This window comes from Elephas maximus, chromosome 12, assembly GCF_024166365.1.
Source record: "Elephas maximus indicus isolate mEleMax1 chromosome 12, mEleMax1 primary haplotype, whole genome shotgun sequence".
Classification (NCBI taxonomy): Eukaryota; Metazoa; Chordata; class Mammalia; order Proboscidea; family Elephantidae; genus Elephas; species Elephas maximus.
Genome location: NC_064830.1, coordinates 87,803,547 through 87,821,431, shown reverse-complemented (window position 1 = coordinate 87,821,431; position 17,885 = coordinate 87,803,547). Strand labels below are relative to the sequence as shown.

Genomic DNA, 17,885 nt, shown 5'->3' with positions numbered 1-17,885 from the left:
TCTAGACTAGGGGAACATTGATGAGAAGGCCAAAAGAGCGAGAAAACCTTCCCCTGGAGGTGACACTCTGTATTTGGACTTTTTTACTGTGAGGAAATAAACTTCTCTTTGTTAAAGCCATCCACTTGTGGTATTTCTGTCATAGCAGCAGTAGATGACTAAGACAGTTTTGTCATTCCACTGGGACTGAGGTGAGCATTCCCAGAGGAGGAAGAGAGAGGATACACCACCAAGGAAGGACACCCAGAGAAATGACGCAGGAGATGGCACAGTGGGCTTCCTGCCCACGCAGGAGCAAGAAAGCTGAGCACCTTGGGGCCAAGGCTTACTGGTGGAGTACGGTGCCTCTGGGCATTTATTAAAAAACGAAAACAAACCTGTTGACGTTGAGTCAATTCTGACTCATAGTGACCCTATAGGACAGAGTAGAATTGCCCCATAGGGTTTCCAAGGACTGGCTGGTGGAGTCCAACAGGTGACCTTCTGGTTAGCAGCCCAGCTCTTGCCTGAGCAGGGCAGAGGCCAAGGGACCAGAGGTGTGCCTATGGTACAGCTGGGAAGAGGCTGTCCTGAATGGAGGAACTGTATTCTGACTGTTCCTGAATACTGAATTGTAACCTGTTGCTTCTTTTATAAACCCTATAATTGTGAGTACTGTATGTGAGTTCTGTGTGGCCATTGCAATGAATTATGGAACCCAGCAGAGAAGTGGAGATTGCCATGTGAGGGACGGTTGGTGTCAAAATTGATAAAGATGGTGGAGAGAGGAGGCATGTCTGACCTCAGCCTCATAGGAATCAGCCTTGGGCTGTTGACCTTGGTTCTCCTTCCGCTTGTGAAGTCAGAGAAGGTCAGATGCTTCTCCCCCACACCATTTTTACACTGTGTAACAAACAGCCTCCAAATCTTAGTGACTTAGAAAAACAAAGGATTTATTTCTTCTTACAACACATGTCCACCACAGGCGAACTAGAGGTCTGTCCTGCACCTCCTCAGCGCAGGGCCCAGGCTAATGGAGCGGCCGCCATCGCAAACATCACCGGATACTGTGGCTCATAGGAAAACACCTTGGAAGGCATTGCGGCTGTCAATTAAATGCTCTGATCTAGAAGTGACGCTTCTGCTCACAACTCATTGGCCAGGTCTGGTGACATGGCCCCATCCAACCACCAGGGGCCAGGAGTGCACTCCTGCCATGTGCCCAGAAGGCCAAGAGCTGGAAATGTTTGGTGAGCAGCATTCGTGACCTCCATTCGTATCTAAAAGGGCCAGAGGAAATGGGAATATAGTTTCAGGCATGGCTGCGTCTGGGGGCTCAAGAGGTATTGCCAGGAGCGTGTCTCCATCTCTCAGCTCTACTTTCATATGTGATGGCTTTACCTCAGGCAGGCTCCGAGGTCCCTCAGCACATCCAGGCTTAGTCTACCCTACAGCTCAGCAATCACAGTAGAGAGTATGCACCAGCTTGGGCCACATGTCTGTCCCTGAGCTGGTACTGTGGCCAAAAAGAAAAATCAAACCCGTTGCCATCAAGTCAATTCCGACTATAGCAACCCTATAGGACAGAGTAGAACTGCTCCATAGAGTTTCCAAAGAGTGGCTGGTAGGTTCGAACTGCCAGCCTTTCAGTCAGCAGCTGATCTCTTAACCACTGCACCAGGTACCGTGGCCAGGGGGATGAATACTGTATTGGCCAGGCGGGGGTCATGTAGCTAATCCCAGGGCTGGGGGTTCAGACACACCCACAAGGATGTTGCCTGGGCCAAAGCAACAGGCATCCACAGGTGTTTATGAAGAGTTTCTTAACTCCTAATAAATACTTCTCCCAGCAGAGTAAGGTGAGAATTAGCTGGAATTGGGATTGGGAGACCAGAGGCTAAGTTCTGACTCTGACTATTAATTCGTTGTGTGACCTCAGGCAGGTCACTGGTCCACTCTGCACCTTCACTTTCTCATCTGTCAAATAGAGTTTTCATCCCTGTACCCTCAGATCCTATAGTCAGAAAAGGGCTAGGCAAGGAGCAGAATGTGTATCCACGGGAGGGGTGTTGCTATCATTGCTCCTTCCTCTTAAAAGGCGGTCCATAGCTCTTATTGCCTGGACTGGGGTGACAGGCAGCTGCCTTCCCCACTTGCTTTCTAGGCCTGTTCCTCCCCGAGTATCCCAGTCTCCTGCTTGGTCACAGCTCCAAGCCTTTACTCAAGCCCTTCCTTCTGCCTGGAATAGCAGGGGCATCAAACATCTCATATCCATTTTTCAAAAAAAACCGACAAAAACCAGCTCTCTTCTCTGAAGCTTTTGTCCTGGTGGAGCAGTGGTTAAGAGCTGGGCTGCTAACCAAAAGGCCGGCAGTTTGAATCCACCAGCCACTCCTTGGAAACCTTATGCGGCAGTTCTACTCTGTCCCATAGGGTCGCTATGAGGCAACAGGTTTGGTTTTGTTGTTGTTGTTGTTTCCCTGAAGCTTTACACACGCACCGCAGGCTGAGGTTGTGATGCCCCTCTGGGCTCCTATCAGCGGTGTGCTAGAGCCAGCTCAGACCAGCTCAGGACAGGAGAGCTGATAGTTTGCATCTCTTCCCAATTCCATGTTTAGTATCTTCATGTTGGTAGCTTGAAATTGGCCGTGATGGAAATATTTACACCATGGAAACCAGCAAATGCTACAAACCAGGCTTTTTTGAGTCCCTATTACGTGCAAGGCTGGGGACAAAAGAGTGAAAAAATTGACAAGGCTCTCACAGAGCTTATGTCTGATCTATCATCTTTGCCTCTAACATGTTTATCCAGCCAGCCAACTGTTCTTTCTTCAATCCTTCTACCATCCTACTCATGGCGATCCCTCAACGGCAACTAACAACAGCCATCCTTCTATCCATTCATTCATCCATCCTACTCACACACCCAAGTACCCACTCATCCTTCCACCCACCCACCCACTCAGGTCTCATGTACCCACTCATCCATCCACCCACCCACTCACCCACTCACTTATGTACCCACTCATCTATCTACCCACCCAACCATTCATGTACCCATTCATCCACCCACCCACCCATTCACACTTGTACTCACTTATCCATCCACTTATCCACCTGTCCACACATGCACCCACTCATCCATCCACTCACCCACCCACTAATGTACCCACTCATCTATCTACCCACCACCCATTCACACTGTACTCACTTATCTACCCACCCACCTACCCAACCACACATGTACCCACTCATCCACCCACCCACCCATGTACCCACTCATCCATCTATCATCCATGCACCCACCTATTCATTTATCCATCCTTCCAGGTGGATCAGTCCTTGTCCCCAACTTTTTGCACTCATGTTGATGACCTGAGTCTCCTTCAAGGTGGAGTCGGTGAGGAACCACGTTACCTAGGTCAGAGCCCCTGTCTAACCCAAAGGCCTGGCATCAGTCAGTCTCCAGCTGCCCCCCTCTTCCACCTGCCTCTTCGCAGAGCTCTGTGGTTGCAGAGCCAAGCTGGGTCACCAGGGAGCCTGTGGCCCCCGGGATTGTGAGAAAACCACAGCACACCTTGGCCCAAGTGTCTCTAGGGTGATGAGGGCTACTCACACGTGCAGGAACTGTGGTTTCACACTTGTGCACCCATCTGAGTCTCACACACCTGATCCCAAGTCAACAGAACCACTATTAAAAGCATCAGTGTTCTAGAACTTTCCAGCTGTGCCAGGGACCACCTCCCCCCCATCCCATTTTACAGATGAAGCTTTCAGCAGCACTGACTTCTCCTGACTTCATCCCAGCCTGGCTCCAAAAGGGGAGAGAGGCAGAGCTGTCTACTTCAGACACCCCCGCAGCCTGGCCTTGAGGTGGGCCCTGTTCCAGGTCAGGGGAAGGATTCCCTTAAGACTCCAGAGGGCAGGCCAGCTGAATTAGACTCTTCACTGCCTAACCAGCTTGGGCCTGAAAAAGCCAAGTTGAGGTGGGCACCCTTAGAGGGAACAGAATCCATTTTAAAAAATAAAAAGAGCATGGTTTTGATGCTGTATCCAGGACCTAAATCCAGCTCCTCTACGAAGCTAATGTTCAGTGGGGCGCCTTCGAAATGTTGCTCAGAAGTTTTCCAGGGCTCCTTGATTCACATTTCAATGGGCGCTCAGAGAAAACAGACAGCACTTCGATTCCTGCTGGTTCCCCAGAAACTTCGCGATGCCAATTGACCAGAGCGGCCTGCCCCCGGCCTGGAGTACAAGGTTCTGGAATTGCCGCTTCCTCTGTCTGTCCCCTCACTCCGTGCATACCCAGTGCCTGGCACGATGCCTTCCTCAGACTGGTGCCCAACAAATACTTCTTGGGTGCATAAAGGGAATTTTTAAAGGGGCAGCAGAAGACAGAAAAAGAACTCTTGGTTGGTCGGGAGCTGCTCTGAGAGACAAGGCTGACTTTCACCCCGGAAACTCCCCAGTGCCCCTCTGCAGGTGGGACTGCCCCGCAGACACCGTAGCCGTAGCCGCTGTTGGCTGGTTTCTCACCCCCACCCACCTCCGGCACCAGCTAGGCACTGGCCGCAGGAGGAAGGAAGCTGACGCTGATTGAAGGTTTGCTCTGTCTACACACAGTACACAGGTGACCTCTCGGATTTCTCCCTGAGGTAGGTTATGTCAGTCCCACTGACCAGACAAGGAGACTGGTACTCAGAGAGGGATGCAACCTGCCCCAAGTGGCACAGCCAGGAAGCTTCAGTGTCAGGATTCAGACCTAGGCCAGTGGGTCCCCCAAGAGTCACACCCCCTCCCCGGGTCACCAGGGGCTCTCTATCCCCCTCTCTCAGCCCTGAGGTGATAATGAACAGCAGGGACTTCCCAGCAGCCCCTCTTTGCAGCCCCTGCAGGAAACCAGGGAGACCAGGTGGCTGCAAGCACGCACACTGCTCATGCTCCTGCACACAGGTGAGCTCAAGTGAGCAGACAGGTGCTGCATGGCAACCCACGTACAGATAACCACAGGTGTTCTCCCATGGCCCAGGCTCACAGGCTGCTCACACACGTGGACGTGCAATGTGCACATACACTGTGAACACTAGGCTCAGGTGCCAGTCACGAGACCAAAGACGCTGGCCTCCCATGTTCTAGCCCAGACACCACGTCTCTGGCTCGTGGCCATGGCGGGGCTAGCCCTGAACGGCCAGTCGTCTCCCTAGCTGGCCTGGGACACCGGGCCTGAAGGTGGAGGGGCCATGACCACCCACTGGCGCAAGTAGCTTCTGGGAGGCTCCTCGTCCCTGGGGCTGGTGAAGCCACACTCCAGAGGGCTACCGCAGTCAGAGCCCGAGAAGCCACTGTCAAATGTGTCCATGTCCAGGGCGGCCGGGGGCGAGCCCGCCTCGCTGTCAAAGACGCCACTGGGCAGCCCACCACCCCATGGTGGCCCGGGGGCCCAGCCCCCTGTGGCTTTCAGGGGCAGGTTTAGCCTGTCCGGGAGGCTGCCCAGGGGGGCTCCGAGCCTGGCAGGGCTGCCAACCGAGACGCAGCCACAGGAGAGGACTGTGGTCCCTGTGCCCAAGAGCTGGTCCTCAGTGGCCAGGCCAGGCTCCAGGCCAGCATCCAGGTTCAGGGCTGGGTAGCCGTTGTCCCCACAGCTGCAGGCCCAGGTGCACGGCCCCTCTGCATCCACCACGGTCACTGTGTCGATGGACACCAGGCCATATGGCCGGTCCCTCTCCTCACTGTAAGTGGAGCCGTCCAAGCTGCCGGCCGCAGATGGGGTTGGACCCCAGGAGCTCGGCTCAGGCATCCCATCAGCTTCCAGGACATCTGCAGGCTCCAGTGGTTCTGTGGGCACTGGCCCCTTGCCTGGACTCTGTGACGGGCAGCAACTCCACACCTCCAGGGTAGAAGGTGCCCCCGGGGTCCCAGGGTAGAGCTCCAGACTAGAGAGAGTGAAGGGCACACTCACCCATTTCTGTGAGAGAGAGAGAGAGAGAGAAGGAATGAGTCATGGGATGGTGCGGGTGAAGGGTGTAAACAGACAGACAGACAACAGCAGAGACAGACACGGAGATACAGAGACCACGCAGAGATACAAGAGAAAAAGAGACATGGAGAGAGACAAAGTCACCACATCAGAAGATAAAGAGAGACAGTGAAAGAGACAGAGATGAATCAGGACCATGATAGGCCCCTGTGTGGTGGCAACATCGCCACTGTCCCTTCCCCTCTCTGGGCCTCAGTTTCCCCACCTGTGGTATGGCCCAGGGTCAGTGTGGGTGCAGGGCCCAGATTGTCAAGTGGGGGGACACAGAGCAGGTGTCCCAAGGTCTGAGAGAGCCATGTTTTCTCTCCTTGGTGACGTTCCTCACAACCTAACCTCCTCCTGTGTATGGTCTTCACTGGAGCAGACATGTGACCAGTGGCTAGGGCAGCAGCTCGGCTCTTCTGTTCACTGCTGTCTCCCTAGAGGCTTGTACAGTGTGCCAGGCACACAGGAGGTGCTAAATACGTGCTTATCACTGAATGGATGAGCAAATGACAAGCTGCGTAGAAAGGACTCTGTCCATTTTGTAGATAAAAGTGATGATGGGGGTGACTGTGGCAGAGGCCCTTAAGCTTTGAGGACCTTCCTCTAGCTGCTGGGGGTCTCACTCATGAAGGCAAGACTCCATCCAATTAGCAGAGAAAAATCCTGAGAGCCAGAATCTCCCAGTTTTGAATCTTCCCACTCTGGAAGCTAATCTCAGAACCCAGCAACAGGGCCACCACCACTGATTTGAAGTCACTTCTCAGCTGCATGGCCTTGGGTCAGTTACTTACCCTCTCTTCACCTCAGTTTCCTCATCTGTAAAATGGGCCTAACAATAGTAGCCACCCCATCGGGTTGTTATGAGGATTAAATGAGCTAATACGTGTGAAGCTCCTACAGCAGGGCCTGGCCCACAGCCAGCACAATATAAGCATTTATAATATTAATTTTAAAATAATGTGCTATTACAGCCAGAGCCCTGGTGGCATGGTGATTAAGAGCTTGGCTGCTAACCACAAGGTCAGCAGTACAAATCCACCAGCCACTCCTTGGAAACCCTATGGGGCAGTTCTACTCTATCCTATCAGGTCACTATTGATTCAACTGCAACGGGTTTGGATTGGTTTTTGTATTAGGGGAGCAGGCAAAGTGCGGAGGAAAGAGGAAAGGGTCTGGGGTCACTCCCATGTGAGTTGGAGTCCAGAGTCCTCCCTGCCCTGATGAAGCCTCTTCCCTCTCTGAGCTCAGTCTCCTCTGTGGTCCAGGGGGATAATGGGGCTCCCACCCTGTAGGGCTGCTACCGGCATGAGGGGAGGGGGGCCAAGGGTGCTTAGCCCAGCACCAGACCAACTGCAGGAGCTTGATCCGCGCTTGCTGTCTACATTTCCGGGCTTCCAGGCGCTGCAGGTGAAGGTGGGGCTGCCCCTCCCGGCCCCTCACCACCACATCCTCTCTGCGGCAGCCCCTCCCGCCCCCACCTGGTGGGCGAGAGCCAGAAACAGGCACAGATAACTCTGTGGCAGCGGTGGCTGAGGCTTGGGAGGGGGGTGTGTTTTGCAGGTGGGGTTATACCCTCCTCAGAGCCCTCTCCCTTTCCGCTCCCTTATCAAGAGCATCTGAAAAAGAGCCAGGAGGCCCCCTGTGGCTCTGCCTGGGGGTGGAAGGCTCCAGGGACCACCGGCTCAACCTCCCCCAGCATGACTTTTCGGGGTGGGAAACCATGAGTGATCATGTTTAAGGTCCGCTCTACCTCACATGAATGAGTCCCTCTACTATGCCGGTGCGGAGACCGAGCTTGAACTCGAGGCCTGGCTGGGACCTGCCCTGGGCCTGCAAGCAGGGGACTGGGGCCCACCTTCCACCCTTTTCTGGGGTGAGGGTGGAGAAGGGCTCCAGAGAGAGCGAGAGGCTCTGGGACAGGGGTCTCACCTTGAAGTCCCCGCTGTGGCTGTCGTACAGGGGCTGAAAGAACTGTTCTGGGCTGGGCACCTGCACCCACACTTCCTTCCACAGCCTGGGGGAGCGGAGAGATGGGTGAGGCCCCCACATCGCCTCCTGCAGAACCCCCCCCCCACTGTGTCCCAAGACACAGCCTAGGTGCCTCCCTTCCCTCCTTGGGCCTCAGTTTCCACATCTGTAAAATGGGAGCAGCAAGCCTTCCTCACAGGTTCCTGAATATTCAGCAAATGATGCCCCTTCTGAGCCTCAACTCCCTCCTCACCAGCCAGGGATGGCCAAGTGCCAACTCCACAGACAGTGGTGGGGTGCAAAGTGACAGCCAGCATCCAGTACCCGGGGTGCTCCAGGACATCAGTCCGTGTCAGCACCATTATCTCCGGCCCTGAATTCCTCTGCCTATCTGTGTCTTGTTCTCTGGAGGAAGATGAACAAATGAGCCCCTGCGTGCTGGGCCCCTGCCCAGGGCCTGTCGTGTAGCAAGGACTCAGAAAACTGCATCCTTGAGCTTTGCTTCAACCAGCAGTGCTGGACTAGGCCAGTGAGTTTTAAAATTTATCTGTAATCAGCAGCACTCTATGACAACGTTCAGTAGAAACCCCAAATATAAAACAAATTAGAGCAAAAGAGCTCTGGTTGAAGCAGAAGGGATGGGCAGGGGTGAATAAGCCCACCAACCCCTTCACCCCCACCTGGTGCCCCTCCAGCCCTAGGGGTTCACAGCAAGACCCTGGCCCAAGCTGACCCCATTCCTGATTCCTGGCCTCACCTCCGAGTCTGGCGGTACCCCAGGCCCAAGAAGACAAGGATAGTGGTTGCAAGGATGTAAGGCAGGGAAGAGCGCAGTCCTCTGGTCCCTCCCTCTGTCTCTGGGAAGAAAGCACACCATGGGCTAAAGTGAGCTCATGTCTTCCACCAGGGGCTGCATGTGGTGGGAAAACGGGTCTGGGGTGGAGTGAAAGGGGTGGGGAGGCTACTACTGATGGGTGGGGCCTTGAGGTGAGATGGATCTAGGTTCAAATCCTGCCCCCACCCCCACCCCTGACAAGTAACTTCATCTCTCTAAGCCTCAGTTTCCTTATCTGCAAAATGGGGGTAACGATTCCCCCTTCACAGAGTTATCAGGAGCATCAAATGCCCTGGAGAGAGAAGCACCAAGCACCCACCGCAGGACTCAGCAAGCAGGGGCTCCAGAAATGTGGCTGAATTGCAAACAAGATGGTTGTACTGGCTACAACTGAGTGAAAACCTCCCGGCCGTGCTGAAATCACAGGGCTAGGTGGCCAGCCACTGAGGCCAAACTGGTACTAGTAGGGAGTGTCCACCCCAGCATCACACCTACCATCTGGCTGGGTCTGAAAGACGGCTGGGTCACTCCACTCGCTCCAGGTTCCCTGGAAGGAGGATCCAGGCTGGGGCCCTGCCCGTACCTGCACCTCGTAGCTTGAGCCTTTCTGGAACTCCAGGGGAAGGAGAGAGACACTTTTCAAGTCCACAGAGACCAGCTTTCTCCCCGGACTCTGCCAACAGGTGGAAAGGATGCACTGGGTCAGGGTTCAATCAGGCCAGTACCCCACCTCCAGCAAACCACCTTCACCAGCCCAGGTCAAAGAGACTAGTTTCTCCCGCACAGTATCCTATCTCCCCATGAGAATCAGGCCTAGGCCTGAGTCCTGGCCACCCAGGTATGGGCAGCATAGAGTTCTTGGCACTGCCTTGGCCTTGCCTGTGATCCAAAACTGTGTTCTGTTCCCCTCAGATCCCAACTCATCCCTCACAGCCCTGGCAGGGGACTCTCTCTCCGGGGACTGGGAATGTTCCAGAAGTGGCAATGGATACTCCTAAAAATCTTCAACTGGAAGTATTCCAAACCACAGGCACTTTTGGAATTCTTCAACAGTGGACATTCTCAATAGTGGGCATTTCTGGAAGTCTTCCACTTTAGACATCTTGGCAATGGGTACCTCTGGCTGTCTTCCACCAGGGACATTCTAAACAACAGCATTCATGAAAGTCCTCGCTGGGACCATGCTGAGCATTTTTAGCTGTGAATATTCTAAATATTGGGCCATCCTGGAAGCCCAACAACAGATGCTCCAAACAAAGCACACCTCTAGAAGCCTTCGCATTCGAAACAATGGACCCTCTAACAGTGGGCTGTTTAATTACTGATGCTCCTGAACTCTTCAAGTATGGTCACTCTAAGGAAGTGGGAAGGCTCCAGATAGCCCCGGTCACTTCTGGAACGCCCTCTTTTGTGACTGTACGAGACTTGAGTCAGAACCTGGGGCAGCAGTCTTCATCTTCACATGCTGGTGGGGAATGGAACAGGGATGGGAAGGAGAGAATAGCAAGGGGTCTTCTACCCCAGGTGGAGCTGGAGGCAGGGCAGCACCCAGTGAGAGCCCACTGTAAGGGAGGCACACCTTGGTGTGTGTGTGTCCTTAGTGTCCGCTCTTGGCCATGAACTACAAAGGTCTCTGGTCTCTCAGACCACCCCCTCCAACCTGGATGACCTGCATACCCTCCACCTTCCACCCATCTCCCATGGCTGGGCAGCTGAGTTTCCTGCCTTCCTCACCAGAGCCCGGGGGTTGTCCCGGTTCCTGTACTGCAGCTCATATTGAAGCTTCCCCTTCAGTGCAGAGGAGCCAGGGTCATCGTAATCGGAGCTCCAGGAGATGTTATACTGTTCCGAGAAGGCCACAGTTACATTGAAAGGGGGAGACGGCTTGACTGAGAGAAAAAAGCCAGATACGTAAAGATGGGGTGAGATTTTACATTAGGTGGGAAAGATTTGGTGACAGGACGACATCCCGACCCCTGGCCTGACCCATTACTTATAAGCTCAGGACTATGACTTGGGACAAAGCACCACCTGTCTCTGGGCCTCAGTTTATCTGTCTGAAAAACAAGAGACTTGGACTACATTGTGGTTGCAAACTCATATGCCTCCCAGGCCAAGGAGGTAACAGAAATGGGTGAAGCAGGTTTGAGGATTGTGGGAAAAGAAGGCCACTCCCAGTCTACGGGGGACAGCCATGACTCAGGCTGGGTCCACCATGGCCAGGCAAGAAAGCAGACCAGGGGGCCAAATCTCCTATGTTTTCAAGAAAGTGAAACGGCTCCTGGAAATCCAGACCCTTATGTGAGAGGGCTCAAGTTTTAAACCTTAGCTCCTAATCCAAACACTTTCTAAACAGATCTACTGTTTTCAATTTCTGTTCTAAATGACTGTATAATTTTGTTTTAACCCCAAAAGTCAGGTGCCAGCAGGGTCACCCACGGTGGACACGTGACAGCAGAGCTTCCAGACTAAGATAGACTAGGAAGAAAGGCCTGGCGATCTGTTTCTGAAAATTAGCTAATGAATCACAACAGAATATTGTTGATACAGTGCTGGAAAGGTGAGCCCCCTGGGTTGGAAGGCACTGAAGCTACACAGTGACCACAACAACGGACTTGAGCATACCAATGATCATAGGGATGGTGCAGGACCAGGCCAACTCAGTGGCGCCTAACAACAACACTGTATGGGATCTTGCTCCTGGGAAGCGGGGTTTTGTTTGCCTAGCCAATGCTGTGCCTGCATTGGCTCCAAGAGCAGCACCTGACACACAGCAAGCGCTTGATAAACAGTTGCTGAATGAATCGATGAAATTTCCAGGGGTTCCACAAAGGAACTCCGAAGCTGCTTACGATTCTGAGCCCCCTCCTGGGGCTCCAGCCATAACCTGCCGTGGGAGAAGACCCCACTTTGAGGAAAACTGCCACACAGGACGTGATGGTGCTGTTGCTATTATGGCAGCAGTGATGGGTCCTCTTCGGGTATAATAGTTCCTGGCCCATCTTTTCCTTTCCTCTGGGCAGGTCGTGTCACCTGGGCTGGGGCACTGGCTACTGGTCAGAACTGATTAAAGGAGACACTAGACAACTAAGAATGGCCGTCAGACCTCACAGGATTTTTGCAGAGCCTGGGAGGCATGAATGTGGCTCTTAGCCCAGGGAGGCCAGGGGCCCAGGATGGGGTCGCCAGGGGCAGAAGACCACTCTCTGTCACAGCTGGGCCCAGCCTGGCCTCACGGCCTGACAAGGGGGAAGGAAGGGAGGGGCCAGAGAGAAATGGAGCCAGCTCAGGGGATGGCAGCGAGGCAGCCCCTTCTCTGCCTGGGCTCCTCTGCTTCTGTGAGACTGGGGTGGAGGGGGGTGGAAGGAGACTGCTACCTGCCCAGCTCACCAAGAGAGGCAGAGGGCTCCTCTGCTTCTGTGGGGTGGGGGGAGGTGGGAGGGGGCTGCTACCTGCCCAGCTCACCAAGAGAGGCAGACTGCCCCCCGCTCACGGGGCATGCATGCAGGGGGTCAGGTCAGCACATCTGGGTCTGTGCATCACACTGGGCATCAGTGTCCTGGCCTCTGGGCCAGGGGCCGGTGGGGCACCTGGGAGTTTATCTGGGGGTGTATTTATGGGTATCCGTATGTGTGAGAGAGAGAGACTCCGGGTCTGTGTGCCCGTGACTGTGTGTGGGTCTGGGTGTGTGTGGAACTTCACTCACACCCTCTATGGTACAACACTGGCAAAGTGGTGCAAACTTGGATCCCTAGAGTGTGAATCACAGAGCCCACATATCCCCTGGCCCCACCACTGGGAATCTGGGGACAGAAACTCCCAGACCTCGGGGATGGGCAGGGCTCTCTCTCTTTGCAGCATGTGTCTGCATGCCTTTGGGAATGGACCTCTCACCTCATCCCTAGACACCCCACTCCCTAAACACCCCACTCCCCAGACACCCCACTCCCCAGACACCTCACTCTCCAGACATCCCACTTCCTAGACACCCCACTCCCTAGACACCCAATTCCCCAGACGCCTCACTCCCCAGACACCCATACCCTAGACACCCCACTCCCTAGACACCCCACTCCCTGGACACCCCACACCCTGGACACCCCACACCCTGGACACCCCACTCTCTAGATACCCGTACCCTAGACACCCCAATCTCCAGACACCCCACTCCCTAGATACCCTAGTCCCTAGATACCCCATTCTGGGTACACACACACACACACACACACACACACATACACACACACACACACGCTGCCTTCTGGACCCTTCCCTCCCCTGGCTTTGACCCACGAATACAAGTGCTTCTACCAGCAGCTGCCTGTCCCTACCTCTAGCCTGGAGGGAAATTCCAGGCCTCACTGGAGCTAATAAAAAAGAAAAAAAAAAATTTTTTTTTTTTCTTTAAGGGGGAGGAAACTCTGGTTTTTTCCTTGTGATTCAGTGTCTTCCACTTAGCTCATCATGGGTTCAGAATCTCAGAGGGTCAGGGTTAAAAGAGCCTTTACAAATAGAGAAATTGAGTCCCAGAGGTGTGGCATGCCTTGTCTAAGGTTGCATAGGCAGGTAGGGGCTGAGTTAGAACTGAAGGCCGCAAGTCCTAGATCCCAGCCCAGCTCCTTTCCACACCTCTGCTGCCTTTCTTTGGGCGAAGGTCCAAACGTAATATCAACCCATCACGTCTTAGTAAAAAGTAGTGTATCTGGTCAGCTCTCTGTTGCCTGGATAACAAGGAGCAGAACTCAAAGAGGTGGTGAAAGTATAAGACACATCTGTTTTGGTGGAGGGAGGAGAGCTGGCACTGAGAGCAGGAAAGACAGGATCCGGTCCCACCTGGAATCTCCCCAGCTGTGGAGATACCAAGGAGTACTCACTGCTGTCAGCCAGGATAAAGGTGCCACACTCCTGGGAGTGTTTGCCAGACTGGTCTGTCATGTTGACAGTGAAAAGGTCGTCGGCCATGAAGCAGGACACATCCATGTGGCAGGTGTACCATGCGTGCGTGGCGTTGTGGCTGGACAGGTGGAGGCTGCAGGAGATGACTTCATCTTCCAGTTCTCTGTACAGGTCTTGCCTTCAAGGACAGAACAGCCAGTCATGGCTGGAGGCTGGTGGTGCTCAGCCCACATAGCCAGGGCAGAAGCCAGAATCTCAGGGCTGAGAAGGACCTGCGATGGGGCTGGGGCTCACCTGGTCTGACCAATCCTTCCCAAGGCAGGTACCCTCCCCTCTGCATGGATGGTTCCAGGCTCGGCTTGCATGCCTCCGAGAACTCATTACCCCGTTTAGGGCAACAACTCTCAACTTTAGAAATTTGGGGTCACTCTTGATAGGATTGAGCCTGAAGCTGTCATTTCATCAACTGGATCACTGTTCTACAGGAGGTATTTCAGGCTTCCTTCCCTATCTCCCTCCAGCACCTACAGAATACCTAATAGGTGCCTGAGCTGAGGGCGAAGGCTGAAATATCAGCTAAATGAACCTTATGCCCTGCTTTGGGGAAACTTCTGCGGCAGCTGGTGGGGGACTGAGGGGGATATTCTAGCTTTTTTCCTCCCACTGAGCAGAAATAATGGAGTTCACCAGATATTTAATTCCCTATACACATATTGGAGCCCTGGTGGTACAGTGGTTAAGAGCTAGGCTGCTAACCAAAAGGTCAGCAGTTCGAATCCACCAGCTGCTCCTGGGAAACCCTATGGGGTAGTTCTACTCTGTCCTATAGAGTTGCCGTGAGTCGGAATTGACTCAATGGCAACAGGTTTCTTTTACACACATATTCAGGCTCTGAACATCTTCCAAGGTCAATGTTGACGCGTGTCTGGTAGATGTGTGGTCTCAGTTATCTGTTATACATTTGCTGAATACAGAAACTTCTGCTGAATAGATGCTCTCCAAACCTCTGGTCTGGACCACTACAACGGCTACCTGGCTGATGTCCCTACCTCGCCGGTCATCCCTCCCTGCTGTCTATTCCTCTCGCACAGCAGCCAGTGGGAGCTTCACAAACTGCCTGTCACTCCCTGCCTAAAGCCCTCACCACCCAGAGGATAAAATCTGGCCCCTGCCTGACCTCGCTGCCTTCTTCTTTTGTTATTCTCCCTAGCTCTAGCTAGCACCGGCCTCCTCACTATTCCTCAGACTCACCGCAGCCTGGGGTGCCCTTTCCCCAGCTCCCTGGCTGGCTGGCGGTCCGAGAGTGCCTGGCCATATCACTCACCCTCTACCCAGTGCTGTTGCCTTCTCTTTGTAGCCCTCATCATTGTTAGGAAGTATACCGTTGGTTGCTTATGTGTTTAAGCCTGTCTTCCCAACTCATCCCCACCCCATAGTAAGTCAGCTTCAGGAGGTCAGGGACCTTGTCAGCCTTGAACTCTGCTGAATCCCCAGTGCCTACAACAGGGTCTGGCAGGAGCTTAATAAATGTTTTATGAATGAATGAACTGATAGATGATGGAATGAAATCCAGCTAGTTTTTTTCCTGAGCTGCATATTCCTATGGATTTTGTTGTCAGACTACCTTTGTTTGAATCCCAATTCCGCCATTCACTGGCTGTGTGACCTTGAGCCAGTTGCTTACCCTCTCTGAGCCTCGTTTTCCCCATCTGTAAAATGGATGTAATGAGACTTCTTTCACTGGGCTATTGTGAAGATTGGAAATGATAATCCATATGAAGCCCATAGCAGGGTGCCTGGCACATAGTAAGTTCTCAAAACAGGCCATATGCAGGTAGGTTCTTCTGGGGCCTCAAAACCATTCTCAGGCTATGTGGGTGAGAGAGTGTGGCCTCTGGAGTTGGACAGCGCAGCTCTGGGGAAGTCCCGTGAGCCCACATGGTCATCTCTAAGGTAGAAACGGTGATTCCTACCTCACAGAACCATTCTCCGAGTGAAACCAACTGCTTTGGGAAGAGGCAGCTGTTATTTTATTGCTAAGCCACCTGCCTGACACACAGTATGTCCAACTCAAGCTGTGGTCTCCTGTGTTCCTACCCCAACCCAGCCCTCTTTGCTTCCTCTCCACATCCTCAGGATGGATCCACTTACCAGGTAAGGGTGAGCACGCGGGGGTGGAGGCTCCAGGTCTCCAGGACGCAGGTGACCGTCTGGAGGTAGTCAGTGTAGCAGGCAAGATCTGAACAGCCCCAGGCTGGAGGGTCGGGGAAAGAGAGGCCTTGGTGGGGGGCTGACAGGGGCTGCAGGGCACGGGGGTGAGACTCTCCCCTCACCCTCTTGAGAGTGGACAATGGATGGAAACAGGGGCCCCAGGGCCTGAATGACCCAGGGGTCCTGCAAGTCTTTAATATATAAGCCTGGGGCAATGGGGTCCCCGTCGACTGGAAATTCCTTGTTTGAACCCCCAAATTTCAAGACTGATTATAGAGACGAGACACTTCCCAACATGAAATATAATAAACTAAGCGGGTCCCCAGCTCACCACCTGCATCCCCGCCCCAAGCCCTGTCTCCAGCCACCAGTTTGGCATTTCTCCTGACCAGTCTCCCACCCAGCATGGCACACCCTGAACACCCCACGACACCGGGCAAACCCAGGGCAGCACGAAACCGCATATCTTGCGAGACGGTCACGAAGCCAGAGAAAGGGAGGCCTGACGAGGGATTTCTAGTTTCATGTGATAAGATCAAATGCCAACACCGCCATCACCACCCCTGCTATTTACTAGGAACTGTGTTCTCTTTTTAAAATGGATGCATTTTAAGTTGTTTTTTCCTACTTTTCTTCTACTAATGAAGACCCGTGGGTCTCGTTCTAGGCCAGCACCTGGATTGAGAACCGAGAACACTGCTGACCAATCCTTTAGTCCAGTCCCTGCGCCCATTTGATAGATGAGAACACCAGGGCTTGGAGACTCGGCCACACCTCTTGTCTCTCTTGGTCTGGGTTGCCGAGACTCTCACCCAGTGATGGTCAAACCTAGTCTATGCTGCTGCTCTCCACATGCACACACGTGGCAGACATTGCTAATCTATCCTGACGCTCGCTCCCCAGATGTAGCCTCAGCATCCTTCTCAAGACAGCTCCACAGGCAGTCACTACCAAGGAGTCTGAGTCATGGAAATGAATCCTGTTCTAGGAGGGGGCTTTCCCTGGGGTGGCACACAGGGCCTGTCAGTGGGGCTGAGAGGGGCTAGTGCAGGCATTTTGTGGACAAAAGAGGCCTGATTTTGCAGGACTCAAACCCAGGGCTGCAGGTGCCACTGCATGGCTGTGTCTTCTCCAAGCTTATTTCCTGGCTGTTCTTTCAGAGGGCTCCGGAAGCTTGAAAAGGAACTGCCTTTCCCAGCTGGGCTCAAGGCCACCAAGGATCAGGGTTTGTCCCCAGGCTTGGGATAAAATATTGGGGACCAAGCTGGCATGGAGGTGGCATCAGGGAGCACCAGGCAGATACCCTCCTAGGGTCTTTGCACGCCTGGGGTTAAGGAAGCATCCTGGCAGTGAGAGGCCACGCAAAGTGCGACCATGGGCACATGGCTTAAAGCCCTGTTTGTGAGCTGGTGATGCGGACCCTCCACCTCAGAGCTGTTGAGGCGTTTAGATGAGGTCACACGGTGAAGGTCACAGTGCCTGCACGTGAAAGTCTCAACAGAGGGCAACTGAGCTGAGTGGTTAAAACTACAGGAGTCAGGCAGGCTCAGGAACTGACCCCAGCTCTGCCACTGCCCCTGTGTGGCCATGGACTGCCCCTTATCTTCTCTGAAGCTCAATTTCCTTAACTGAAAAATGGGCGCCAGGGCAGCGTGGACCTCCCAGCGCCGTCAGGAGAACAAGACTGGGCTCAGCGCCGGGGGTACAGCAGTACCAATACCAGTACCAGCCGCTGTGAAGTTGACTCTGACTCGTGGTGACCCTGTGTGTGTCAGGGTAGAACTGCGCTCCATAGGGTATTCAAGGGCTAATTTTTCAGAAGTAAATTGCCAAGATTTTCTTCCGTGGCACCTCTACCCGATAACCAAACCTGTTGCCATTGAGTCGATTCCAACCCATAGCAACCCTATAGGACAGAGTAGTACTGCAGTGCCTCTAGGTGGATTCAAACCTCCAACTTTTCTGTTAGCCATT

General features: G+C 53.6%; 1 protein-coding gene across 2 annotated transcripts in view; it reads right to left on the bottom strand.

Annotated features, from left to right (window-relative positions):
- Window positions 1-3,257: 3,257 nt before the first annotated feature.
- IL21R (interleukin 21 receptor) overlaps window positions 3,258-17,885 on the bottom strand; it is a 29,606-nt gene continuing 14,978 nt past the window's right edge. For both annotated transcript variants that reach the window (XM_049904051.1, XM_049904053.1), the window contains exons 3-9: window positions 15,852-15,954; window positions 13,679-13,878; window positions 10,539-10,693; window positions 9,300-9,477; window positions 8,727-8,826; window positions 7,931-8,015; window positions 3,258-5,944 (exon numbers count right to left, since the gene is read on the bottom strand). In XM_049904051.1, coding sequence (XP_049760008.1) covers window positions 5,180-5,944; window positions 7,931-8,015; window positions 8,727-8,826; window positions 9,300-9,477; window positions 10,539-10,693; window positions 13,679-13,878; window positions 15,852-15,954 — 1,586 coding nt within the window. In that variant the 3' untranslated portion in view covers window positions 3,258-5,179. The remainder of the gene's footprint in view (window positions 5,945-7,930; window positions 8,016-8,726; window positions 8,827-9,299; window positions 9,478-10,538; window positions 10,694-13,678; window positions 13,879-15,851; window positions 15,955-17,885) is intronic.